The sequence below is a fragment of the Myotis nattereri genome (genome assembly GCF_964212035.1).
Source record: "Myotis nattereri genome assembly, chromosome: 14".
In the NCBI taxonomy this organism is placed as follows: Eukaryota; Metazoa; Chordata; class Mammalia; order Chiroptera; family Vespertilionidae; genus Myotis; species Myotis nattereri.
The window spans coordinates 20,038,792-20,052,439 of NC_138089.1; the positions used below are offsets into that span (position 1 = coordinate 20,038,792).

Genomic DNA, 13,648 nt, shown 5'->3' on the forward strand with positions numbered 1-13,648 from the left:
AGCAGAGAAGACCCAGGGGCCCCTCACAACTGTGATAAATCAGGCTCAGCAGGAAAGAGGTAGTAAGGAAGGGGGCCCTGCCGGCCAGCCAACTAGTCAACACTCCTGGATAAAACAGCTTGCTGTCCACACGGGGGGAAAGGGAGCCCACCCTGTTAGTCTATGAGGGGGCCTGAAATGAAGACAGGGGAGCCAGTCCGCTGGGTGCTGGGGAAGAGGAGGCAGGTATGGTCTCAACCCTGTGTAGTCAGGGAACCATGTCTGCTCAGTGAACACCCCTCTTAGGACCAGGAGCAGGGTCCTGTCTGCCCCGTCCCACCCTCCACGCTCACATGTAGTTCTGAATGGCTGTGATGGGGCTGAGGACCTTGCCTCTTCCCACCCTTTGCCTTGCTTTTCTGAGGAGCCCCCACCACTAGGCACCAGGTGAGAGCTTTCTGGGTGGGGCTCAAGGATCTGGGCCATCTTTTTAAAGGTGAGCCCAGCCATGTCACTCCCCTGGCTAACCTGTGTTTCAGAGACTAGAATGAGCACATCACCACTTGTGCTTCACATGTGATTGCCAGGGGAGGCTAGAGGAGATAAGTAAGAGAAACAGTGAGTCTGTTTACATTTAAAAGGACCTGCCCAGTGGCTATGTGGACAGCATGAAGACAGGCAGAGTGTATGGTGATGAGTGCAGGGATGCAGTCTGGACAGCACCGCTCTAAAGGAAGGAGAATGTCAAGTCCGACGGTGGGGGGTTGGGGTGGGGTGGGGGAGGGGACTCCTGGTGTGGCCATTGCTCTGATTTCATTAACGTGTTTATTTCACCACAGCAGCATACCTCACATAGCCAGAGAACATAAATACCAATTAAAGTTATCCCTATGGACCCCAGATGACTACTGGCATCACATCACCTCCACAGGAACTGGTTGCCCTCTGTAGCCAGCCCTGGAGGCAGTGCAGTTCGTCAGCTTCAGGTGGGTTCCTGTGTTAAGCCTACCTGCCCCAGACAAAGCAGACACCAATCCACAGACCACTGGGGATTCATGTGGAAGTCAGGATGCTTGTTCCCATGGGAACTGGAGTAGGTCTGGCTGAGGGTGGCACTGGGACTCATGAGAGCCCCTCGGTCCCCAAATGTAGTGATGGGAACAGGACGCTGGGCATGCAGTATGGCCAGGTAAGGGGAAAGCATGACTCATCTCCCTGATGCAGGCTGGCCTCACATACAAAGCTAGGTTCCAGCCTTTACACCTCTCAGAGTCCCTTCCATCTAGTGCTCCTTCTTCATGGCCCCTGCCTTTCAATGCTCCTCATGTTGTTCTAAACTCCCAATGCAGTGGGATACCAAGACCTGTTCTATCTTTTGTTTCAAAATTACCTATTTCACCCCCTCAATTACATCCAAAGTTAAAGAAAGCCTTACAATTCTTTGGGGCACGTATTTTAATTTAGCATTAGGAAAGGAATATTAATGAATATGCCCCACTGCCTTCTGAGACAGAGGAAATACTCTTTCAATATGGTCAGTGACTATTTTTCCCTGTGCCTCACTGGGTTTCTATTAAGAAGGAACAGATCTTAGAGGGTCCTCAGACTGGATGAGTCAGGACTGGCTTAGGAGATGCCCAGAGAAGTTAGACCTATGGAGACCTGCATAGACTTGTGTAGATTTCTATAGGCCCACACAAGTCTGGGTGGGCATGCATAGACCTCCTCAGAGCAGAGCCCTCCAGAAAGAGAAAAGAAGGGCCTCTTTACTTTGTGCTTTAATAGTTACTATGTGAAACTGTCTTGAACATTTGGCCCTTGACTCTTAAATAATTGATGTGTTACCTTGTATTTGGGGATGGTCTTCAGCAGTTCTTTCACTGGGACATCTGTGCCAACCACGCCTAGAAGAATGCCCTTCGATCTCTGTTGAGAAAACATTAAACAATAACAACATTAAGTTAATTTGGCAGAAGAACTATAACTTTCTGAGAAGCCACATGCCATAGGTCACTGTCAGGTACCTTCTCCAAAATGACAGAGATTGAGGATTTACCCAGGTGTCCAAGGGGAACCCCCTTCTATTCCCCATCCCCTACCCAAAATGTTACTTAGATAAGCCTGGTAGCTTCTCAGGCCAAACATTAACAGCTATAACTCTCAACACACACTCATACCAAGACAACCTCCTTCTCTTCTCTCTCCTAAAAATGAAGAATTGATGTGCAGAAGCACTAAAGTTTCAGCAGCTAAGGCCTGTGATCATTAATCAGTTTCTCTTATGGAAGCTTTCTACAGGAAAGACTTATAGTGTGTTAACTGCTTTCTCAATTTACACTACCATCTGGTGCCCAGGAGAGAGAGGCTCAATAGCCAGAGAAAGAAGGAATAGCCCAAAGATTGTTGAGCAGGCAGTTGAAATCAAGAGCTAAAGTGAAGGAAGAGGCCTTTGGGGTCCCAGTTTCCAAGGTCATTGTGATGTGCTAAACACACACACAGTGATGTCAGAAACGCCTTCCGGAAGAAGACACAAATGGCTACTGCCCATTGTTTTCCTTAAGTCCAAGTCCACATAGAACCTCACACTGTGACCACATTTGGAAACAGGGTCTTAGCAGGTATAATCAGGTAAGGATCTCGAGGTGAAATCATCCTGGATTTAGGATGGGCCCTATATCCAATGGCCGGTGTCTTTCTAAGCAGAGGAAAGGACATGAGAGAAGAAGGCCATGTGAAGACTGGGGCAGAGGTTGGACTTGTGCTGCTGCAAAGCAAGGAAGGTCTGAGCCCAAGGAAGGATCTTTTCCTAGAGCCTTCAGAAAAAGCACGACACCTTGATTTTGGACTTCCAGCCTCCTAAATTGTAAAAATAAACTTCTTTGCTTTGAGCCACCCAATCGGTGGGACTTTGTTATCTCAGGCCTAGGAAGCTAATACAAGTTTGGCAACTTTAAATTGGAGACGAGCCATCCACCATAATCAAGGAGTCTCTCTGGGGTTTTCCTTCCTCTGGTCATTTAACACTTAAATGTTGTAAAAGTGCTGCACCCTGTAACATGGAGCCTGCTTGAATTCCTCCCATCTCTGCTTGATTTCATGATTCTAACAGCAGGATTAAATGTGAGGGGAAATGATAAACCCTCTGTCCTTAAAATAAATCAATAAATGAAGACCACCAGAGCTGGAGCCGGAGAGGTCTCAGAAACCAACCCTCCTGGCGTCAAGCAGCTGTACTCACGGTTTCGTTCTGCTTACTAAACACGGGCATGGCGACGGTGGTCATCAGGACAAGGCCCTGATCGTCGGCAAGCTGGATGGAGAGAGAAAAGCCAGTTACCTGAGCCTGACCTGGAGGCTCGGGGCCGGAGCCGTCTCCATGGCTAACCCTCCTCCTGGGCCAGGGGCGGCTGGGAGTGGACCTGCACCCACTCCAGCCCTCAGCCCAGGAGGAAGTGCAGAGCCAGGATTTGGATGAGGATCTGGGCCTCCGGCTGGGGAAACAAAGTCAGGCTTTCCAGCTGATCAGTTCACTGCATTAGGCCATTTGGTTTCAAATAAAGCCTTGTTGAGTCTTAGTGATTCATTTTATTGCATTAACACAGATTGATTTTTGCAATATTACTTGGTAGACATTCATGTTCAATATGTGCAATGTTAATGCTTCTCTGTATTCTGGAAATTGAGGATCAGAAAGCATGAAGGTAAGGGGTTCTATACTTGGCCCTGTTGAAGAAAGTGGAATCTGGAAGCATTTACTCTCCCCAACGTAGTTGAGTCAAGACCTTTTTGGACTTCTACAGATCTTTGCATGCCAGTCCCAGTTGAAAAGCACACAAATCAAAAACAAAAACAGCCCTAGCTGGTTTGCCTCGGTGAATAGAACATCAACCTGTGGACTGAAAGTTCCCAGGTTTGATTCCGGTCAAGGGCACATGCCTGGGTTGTGGGCTCTATCCCCAGTGTGGGGCATGCAGGCGGCAGCCAATCAATAATTCTCTCTCATCATTGATGTTTCACTCTCTCTCCCTCTCCCTTCCTAAGAGCAATAAAAATATATTTAAAAAAAAAAAACATAACTTGACCATCTGATCCCTGAAATCACTGCTAAGAAGCTAAACATTTCTCCTCTAGGAACAACCGTTGAAATGTGGCACAGAACACGCTTGTGTCATTGGGACAAACTCCTAATAGGCATAGAGGGGGCCATGTTTTTATTAGTTTTACAGTCATATCAAGATGGGCCTACATTCCCCCATAATAAGCAAGATGAGACAAAAGTCTCATGGTCCCTCAAAGCCTGGGGATTCATGGTGTGATGGTTCATTTTATGTGTCAACGTGGCTAGGCCACAGTGCCGAGTTGTTTGATCAAACACCAGTCTAGAGGTGGCTGTGAACCATCTTTTAGATGTGATGAACATTTAAATCAGTAGACTTTAAGAAAGCAGATTACCCTCCATAATATGAGAATGTTTTCTTCATTCAGTTCAGAGTCTCAAGAGAAAATACAGATCCCTCAGGGAAGAAGGAATCCTGCTTCCAGACTGGCTTCGGACTCAAGACTGCAATACAAACCCTTCCTGGACTCCCAGCCTGGGAACCTGCCCTGCAGGCTTCAGAAGTGTCAGCCCACAGTTGTGTGAGGCAGTTCCTTAAAAGAAATCTCTCTCTAAATACGTACAGAAAAAATATATAGAACAATATACCTACAGAGTGTCCCAAAAATGTATACACACTTTTTTCTGATACTCAATATTTGTTTCTTTCTTTTCAGATGTAACCCATTGGAAATGCATTTTGGGGACACCCTATATGTGTCTCCTATGATTCTGTTTCTCTAGAGAACCCTTACTAATACACACGGTAATCATGTAGTCTATTATTTGGGGCAGCCTAATTTGGTTGTTAGAATAAGTAAACAAAGCATTATCATCATTAATACTAGTAACTAAATAAAATGAACTTTGAGATGATGTTGACAGTTATTATTGCCAGGAACCAGCTCAAACAGTTTGTGAAAAGTGGGTTCCAACCTCTTGCTAAAAGTAGAGTATAATACTGCTGTCATTGAGGACACGCAAGGCCATTTTCGAAGGCAGAACCAGCCCACAGTAAACATCTCTCAGAATCAGAAATCTTCCCATATCCCGACTCCTTAAATAATTCTTAATGCTGTTAAAAATTGATTTGAGTTGATTCATAATCCTGGGGACCTTCCACTTTGCAACTCATATAAAAATTTCAAGCAATGCTAACATATACCATGAATGAAATAAAAACATACCATTGGCAATAATGAGAAATGAAGCTTCTTCCCCCTGCAACCAGTAGAAATCAATTCTAAATCACTGCTCATTGTTCTGTTACAAACACAAGATCATGAGAACCTAACTTCCCAATATGAAGCCGCAAAACTGCGTCAAGTCCACTCAGGGGTTAACTCCAAAGGTAATGACTGCATCATCATTACCTAGAAAGAAATCCCCATATTTTATCTGTACTGGAACCACTCATTTGTAACCAGCTCCAGGTAAACAGAGGAAATGCAGTGAGCTCAGTCTAGCCACTATGCTATGAGCTCACCTACTCCTCTCCTAGGGGCAGCTCTGGCCCAGGCTGGGACGGGGTTGGCAAGAGCCCTAACCTGGACCTCCCCAGTTTGTAAGCTCATCGGTGTGGCCACGACAGCTGGCTGGACCCTGAAAATATCACTCGCATGCTCTTCATGCTAATCTGAACCAACCAGCTCCTTCTTCCCCAGCCTCCACAGCTCTGGCGTTTGTGAATCTTAAACATTTCACGGAGCAGGAACATCAATTTGAAAATTAATTTGCACTGTAAATATTTTATGATCGAAAGGCATTCAGTACTCATGCCATAGGAAATAGAAGCCAGTGGCAAAAGTTTTTTTCCAGACCACCAAGCAGAAGTTATGCAGCCAACCACAGCCAGACACCCTCTGTCCCCAAACGCTAGGGGGTCCCTGCGTTTCCCTGGCCCCTTAACCTGTAGCAGCTGCTGAGGCAAGAGCTGCTTATGATTCATACGCGTGGCTTCCAAGAAAAACGCAGACGTAGAGTCAACATTCATTTTCCAAAGTGTAGGAATGGGAGAGGGGGGTCACCATGGTCCATCTCGGCAAAATCCCATTAACTCAAGTCCAAGTGGGAACCCTAAAATGAACTACCATTCAATTATACTTGCCCAGGCTTTGAACAGGCCTCCAGAATGCTTAGTTGTGGGGCTCTGTTGTATAATACGTGTATATTATTCCATAGCCTTCATTTCCTGTGCTACATAATGGGGACTGTTCTAGTATCAAAGGAAATGATGAATAATAATACCGAACACCTGGTTTATAAAACACAAGCTTGCTCAACAGATTGACTGCTTCCTGCTAGCTTCCCAAGTTAATCATGCATGTGGCCCATATGAATATGCATTTGGATTTATGTGCGAGGTACAGGCAGTGATGCCAGGTCTCTACTCCTCATGGTTTGCTTCCCATGGATGACACTACAGACAACTTTGGGTGTGGCCCCAGATAAGATGATGGAACCACAGTTGTGGTCTGTCAGTTTTGCCACCGGCCCAATTATTATTATTCATCGATTCCCTTGAGAAACATTCCCTGAGCATCAGTTATGTGCCAAGTTCCATGCCATGTGCTGGAAGTCAGCTAGGAATGAGATATAGGTCTTATCTTCAAGGAACTCAGGTCTACCAGGGGAGACGAAGGCTAAGGAGGCAGAGGGCGAGGAGCTGGCTGGGGCGGGCACACGGGCTCTCACTGCATGAGCAGGGGAGCTAAAGTAAAACTGCCTGGCATTTACTGATACCTGTCAGGGATTCAGTGACAGATTCGTTCAGTCGTTTTGTACTTAAGATTACTTACGAATGAAAGAATATACGAAGACATTTTAAAAAATCGTCCAGCCCCTTTTTCCCATCTTTTGTAAATATCACCCCTTTCCTTTAGAGAACTCCTCTTCACCCCTTCCACCCACAGTTTCTCTTGGCAGCTAAGCTCTCCCATCCTGCTCGTGACTGGGCACCAGACCCAGACTGAGCCAACCAGAGCACTACACACACACACGCAAGCACACACATGTATGCACACACATGCACATCCTCTCTAGGCCACATTGCTTGGTTTATTATTAGGCAATGATTCAAGGTGGGCTGCCTAGGTTTTTTCCTCTTTTTTTCCTACCTGGACTAATGGGAAATCTCTACTCCTCTTTGGGACAGTTATAAGAATGTGAGACTGTCAGCCATGCCCGACTCCCCTCCCCCACACAGCAGCCACTGAGAACACAAAGTCACCCCAGAGAGAGGAGGAGAGATGGGTGGCATGTGTGTGTGTGTGTGTGTGTGTGTGTGTGTGTGTGTGTGTTATGGGAGAAAAGGAAAGAGAGAGAGAGTAAGACAGGAGAGAGAGAGAGAGAGAGTCCCAGTCCCTGGATGCTCTCCTTCCTAAGGTCAGCTCCCCCCCATGCTCTTTGCTATGATGGGGTCATTTGAACCAGTACATTTTTTGTTTTGTTTTGCCCAAATGAGCATGGACTGGACTTGTGACTCATGATAGAAGAGGCCTGAGTTGTGCAAGTGCCAATACTGACCATACATGACCCAGGTGGCTCTAGCTACGCGGGAAGGTGGTCCTTCCCACAAGGCCGAAATGTAAGCACCCAGGGGACCCAGACACTGAATGGCAATACAGTCCTGTGGAGAAGTAATGAATTTCTATGATGGTCTGCAAAACTATTGTCATTAGGATTTTGTGTAAAACATAATAATAAATGGAATTGTGCCTGTTTTGAGAAAAGCCTTAGCAAGAGGTCGCAGAACCAACCAGTCTGCTTGGGGCGGCACCAGGACAGAGATGCTAGGACATGCGGGGAAAGGACAGACATTACCGGTGCCCAGCAGGCCCTTTAGATCAGGGCATCTGCTGTGGTGCCTTCCTCACATCTCCACTCAGAGAGAGCTGCCAGGGCCAGTGGCACAGCCCTTGGTTTGTCCTGCAGCTGCAGCCTCCTGAGAGTGAGTGCCAAACCCCAGAGAAAGGAGGGTGCCAGGCCCTGAGAAGGCATTTGAGCGAGTTAAGAGCTGCCAGGTGGTTTTCAGCGGAGCCTCCTGCCAGGTCTGCTCAGCCCTGAGGCCTGGGTTCAAAGAGAAGGTTGTGCACAAACCGGGAAGCAGCTCAGGAAGGGGCGGGCACTGAGCCAAGAACAAAGGCCAACTCAGGAACCCTCCTCAAATACCATATTCCTCCTGTGCTTGGCCCTCTTATGCGTCTATGTTTTCCTTTTCTTATTAGAATTGATCAGTGTATTGACTATTCTAAGAGTACATCATGTAAGTGTGTAACATAATACATACGTATTTTATAGGCGTGTGCACCTGGCTATATTTCTGCTGTGTCTTCCTTCCAACACCTGAGATGAACACCAACTTGCACTCCGGGGAAAGACACTGCGCTATCTAGTGGCAGGTGGGGGGAATTGCAGGCACAAGGTCCTGGGAGAGAAGCCCTTTTCAGAGTCTGGCCTTCCCAATAAAAATGTATTTAAATGGCAGCCAATGTCACTTAGTTCCTCTCCAGTGGAAGAAAAGATAGTGTATCAACTCTTAGTTCTGCCAATAACCTTTGTCTTGATAGGAAAAGGATAGTACTAGGAGGCGGGAAAACACAGCTGTGTACATCTTCCAATAGCAGATGAAACGCTTAGAAAGGAGCAGCACTGATCCTTCAGGTAAGCAGGACCTGAGAATGCGGCACGGCAGTGCTGGAAAGGGAAGAGTCTTTCTTTTTCCCCCACTTTCTCAAATGGAGCTTGAATGGAAGGAAGCCAACTCCTTGGCATTCTCTCCTCTCCTCTCTCCATGAGCTGAAGTCTACCAATGACCCGGGAATCCCCCAGGGCCATTCTCTGGGCATCACATGCCGAAGGAGGGGCAGTGGGAAAGGATGGACACAGATGGCACCCCTGTCCTCCAGTTTTCACACTCCACAGCAACTAAGTAGAAAGTCATGGGAATGACCGTGTGTACACATTAGTTGGTGGGAGCATCAGAGAGAAGAGCAGGGACGCATGAACAGAATATGTGGCTATGTAGAAACCCTCTACACATGCAAAAATCCCCTGGGCCTTCCCTCCTATTCCTGGACCAAAAAAGTCCTCTGTACCTATCCCTCTCAATGCCTGCCTACTCCTCCCCCAAACCTCCCACCCCTGCCTTCATCACAGCAGCCCTGATCCTCAATACTGGAAAGAAATGTTGGCGGGGGGGGGAATCTACTAGGAATAAGAACCACACTCAATGACCTGTCCTAACGTGTACTTTTTGCATTTGGGTACATGCAGAAGTGCCTTTGCTCCAGAGACACGCCCTGGTGGAGAAACAGGCACGCTCCAGAGAAGAACACAGGTGAAACCCACTGAAACCTGGGAACAAAATCCTACTGGCGCATCTTACGTGTGAAAAGGGAGCTCAGGATCATTAACATGACCTGCTTGGCGAATGGTGACATTATCTGACTGAACGTTACTCTCATTTAGATTTCCCCAGCTGATAATGAAATTTGCTGGTCAGTTTTAAATGAGAGGCTTCTCACATGTATGCAAATGTCAAAATTAGCTTACTCCGTAGCCTAAGAATCCATTTTAAAATGAGAAGAGTAAGAAAGAATAGGCTTTTTCCCTATAATAAAACCAAAAGACTTCTAAATTGTGTGTATCTCTGATTAAGTGTTTTATACTTATCTCTCTTCTGTATGATTGAAGTTTTTAATAAGAAGAAAATCCCCATAAATTCTTATCTACAGAAAGGATTTTATAAATAAAACCACCCAATAGCATATGCTTGCAATGAATATTAATGCCAAAAATAAATAATAATGATGATAATAGTTCTTTTTTAAAAAAAACCCTCCCTTTTGCATAAAGATCAAAAGAGCCCTTTAAAAGAACAACGGTAACACTTTCACATGAAAAAGCTATCAGAATAAAGTTTTGTATTCTTGGTTCAACATATTACATATGACTATCAGTATTTTGGATGTTCTTTATAGCAAGAGGTTTAGAAAAAGCAGGCATTATTATTTTTAATTGAAGAACTGGTTCTTTCCATGCAAGCAGTATGAATCGTCGTCTTTTCTATCACTACTCAGATGAACTGTTTCTCTTTTAAAATCTAGACAAATTACAGACAACAGACATTATTTAGATTCTCAGTTTGCACTGGCATTTTTCAACATTTTTGCAAAATGCCTGAATCCTAAATAGCAGTGGAGCACAAGCATGAACTTAGAATAAGTAAACCTCCAAGTGCCACGCTCCCTGCTTTGGTGAAGTGTAGTCACTTGGTCCCAGAGAGTGTACATAAATGTCCTCTTGCTTTAGCCAAGGCATCTCCTTGTCTTACTGAATCACTGTTACTTGCACCTGAGATCTGGAGAGCCCGCATTCTTTTTAAGTTTTGAAATTTTTAATAGATTTAATCACTTCTGCTTCAAAACAGTTGTATCAATCTTAAACTTACATCCTCATCAAATGCCTCAATTCTCTTTTCTTAAACATTTTTGGAGAAAGGTCTTTAGAAGCAGATTTTTATATGGTCTCTTCATTTCTAATCCAGTTCCTTCTAATCTATTTTTAATTCATCAGACAGGCCTTCACCACACTATTGTCTGTGACCATGGGCAATGCATATATGTACCTAAGTTCTTAAGTGGTTAATCTGTACCCATCCCCCATCCCCACCTTCCCTCTGAAATCCCTCAGTCTGTTCCATGCTCCTATGTCTCTGTGGAGATCATTAATTCTTATGAGATTCACTATATTTTAAGTTGTCTAAATACAAACATAATCAGATTTCCCTTTCTGAACTTTACCTGCATCTTGCATGAACTAAGTCGCTGACTTTGTTTGTTCTCTCGTTCCCATTTTAACAACCTGAAGACAGCTTGGTGGATGATAATGCTGATGTTGGAACATCTGTATGAGAATCTCCAAATAACTGTCTTCTAATAAAGTTGTTATTGTTCGGGAAAATGTTTCCTTTGTTTCCTTTCCCCCCAGAGTTTCTAAGATGTAAGTCATTAGGCAGGGAATGTGCTTATGAATAAACATCTACATAGAGGAGGATGCTGCGTTTGACCAGGGACACATATTAGTAAAGTAAAGCCCTGGCAGGAGGATATGACAGATGAGCATATCTGAAAGCTGTCTTGGGAAACGGCCGTGTTTGTTTATTAGGGCAGAACATGCTTATTTCAAGAATTCCCCGAAATAATGAACATGAGAATTATCTTGGGGCATTAGGCTTTGGCCAGTGTTCATGATGAGCTAGGACACATAACTGACCCCCACCCCCATCGCGGCCGAACATTTATATGTTCACAAACGTGGTTTAGCCACCTCTCCGATAGATGCCTGAAAACCCGGCCAAGTGTGGAGCTTCAGGGCTGAGACAAAGCCTTCCCCTTGTTTAAAGACCCCCTGAAATGCCGCTTCCTCCATAAAACCTTCCCTAACGAAGTGGAAATGGGAACCAGATGTTCCCCAACCTCACTACAAAGATAATCATATTTACTCTACAGCCCAAGATACCATCTAGGACCACGTCTGTGCAAACTGTTAATGCAGCAAAGTCGCTGAACATGCGGCTGGAAGGGAAGCTGGGATTCGGTGGAGCCTGAGGACCCCAGGGGCAGAAGCTGGGATGCTTTCTCTTTTCACCCATAGCATTCAGCGTGGAGTTGTTACATAAGAAGTGCTCAGGAGATACTCTTGAAAGGAATTTACTCCAATCCCATCCTTTTAGTTAGCTTAAAAATGAGGCCCAAAGAGGACGAGGAGTCACAGAGGATTGGAACCAGCATTCCGACAGACTCTAAGGCTACTGCTGCGGCTTTCACGGTGGGCGGCCTCTGTTCCCTCCTTCGCCTTGTATCTTTGCTTAGTAGGTTCTGGGAAGCTGATGCCCGCATGCTGCTGCCACCCATAGGACAGAAGGCTCATGATGTCCAGCTGATGTCACAGAGCTTTTTCTAAAACAGCTTAAACACTATGACCTCCTTGGAGAGCAGCACAAAAGGAGAAATGATCTACAGTAGCACATAGATTGTATAACGTCCAAGAGCACGCTGTTCAAACTGGGGTCATTTTCACCTCTCCATCTTTTTATTCACCCATTCTTCCTCCCTTCCTCCCTTCCTTCCTTCCTTCCTTCCTTCCTTCCTTCCTTCCTTCCTTCCTTCCTTCCTCCCTTTCTTCTTTTCTTCCTTCCTTCCTTCCTTCCTTCCATCCATTCATATCTATTGTCAAGTACAGCTTGCTATAACCAAACATTGCTTCAAATGTTTTATATTTCCATAGCCTTATTTAACCATGACACAGACCTTCCAAAGGTCTTGCAGGTGAAGATTTTGAAGATAAAAGGGCAAAGTACCTTGCTTCTGGTCACAGAAATTGGCAGGGTCGGTCAGAATTTGAGCCTTGGACCAACTGATTCTAGAGCCCCTGTCCTAATCACACTGTCCTCAGCTTCCTGAGTTGGGGGGGGTATGACAAATGTCATGCTGTGACAAATGTCATGTGATGAGAAAGGCAACCAAGCAAATCATCCTAAAACAGGAAGACACCCCCCCCCCCGGAGTTCTTGGGAGGATAAAGTAGAATTATAGATGTGAAAAGCCATAGTACAGTGCCTGGCATATCTGTCAAGTGCAATTAATCTCACAAGGAACTTTCTAGGGTTGGGGAGAGAAGTTCATCTCTCCATTCAAATTACATAAACAATATAGAATAATATTTCTCCTTTATCCCATGATTGAACATCATGGCTTTAGAAAGCAGCTGGGGAGGTGGGAGTTGTAATTGCCAAGAGTAAAGGAGGTGGGAAGGATGCACATTGGGAAGCACATCGCTGAGGAGGGAGAGGGTCACGGAGGAAGGGACAGATGCTTCAGAAGCACCAGCTCCGAATCATCTCCTGTGTCCCAGGTCTGGGCAAATGCGTATGGGTCCCATCCACACACAAAGGGCTCGTGATTCAGCAAGTGGTTCGATTTAGTGAGTCATTTCTGGAAAAAGAAAATCCATACCATGGCATTAGTCCCTTGCCTGACATTTTTCTACCTCGTGAAACTAGGGTTGGGTTTTTACAAAATCCGTCTAGTTAATTTGAAGGGATAAACATCTAACTCTCTGTTTTTGAACTTCTTAGTAGTGTTGCTATGCATGATTGCTCAACTGCTTCAATTTACCCAGAGGGTCATTTCAGTTGAATCCTTTGGCATGAGACGTCTGGAGGCTCACACAGAACCATCCCTCCAGTCCTCATGGCACTGGGCTACATTTGCGTTTGTAATGAAGATATATCCATTAATTAGGGGTCTGACCAACAAATAATGTGACTGGAAAAAGGATCAGGCACTGAACCAGACCAAGAAATATGTGGATGCGTTTAGGAAGAAAAACTGAAAAGGCAATTGCTTCATTAAAATGACAAGTTCCCAGTTAAAACGTGCAGAGATAATAACAGGTAGACAAATTCTGCTGATGAAAATAAAAATTGTTCCTATCCAAAAAATTATGCCAAAAAAGGTAAAGAGATGAGAAGCTACACCTGAGTCACTCGTGCTGTTTACCTACTCCATC

At 45.2% G+C, this 13,648-nt stretch overlaps 1 protein-coding gene across 2 annotated transcripts in view; it reads right to left on the reverse strand.

Annotated features, from left to right (window-relative positions):
• CACNA2D3 (calcium voltage-gated channel auxiliary subunit alpha2delta 3) overlaps positions 1-13,648 on the reverse strand; it is a gene marked incomplete at its 5' end in the record, with an annotated part of 806,336 nt that overhangs the window by 222,268 nt on the left and 570,420 nt on the right. For both annotated transcript variants that reach the window (XM_081105975.1, XM_081105974.1), the window contains 2 exons: positions 1,825-1,905; positions 3,218-3,289. In XM_081105975.1, the coding sequence (XP_080962101.1) occupies positions 1,825-1,905; positions 3,218-3,289 (153 nt within the window). The remainder of the gene's footprint in view (positions 1-1,824; positions 1,906-3,217; positions 3,290-13,648) is intronic.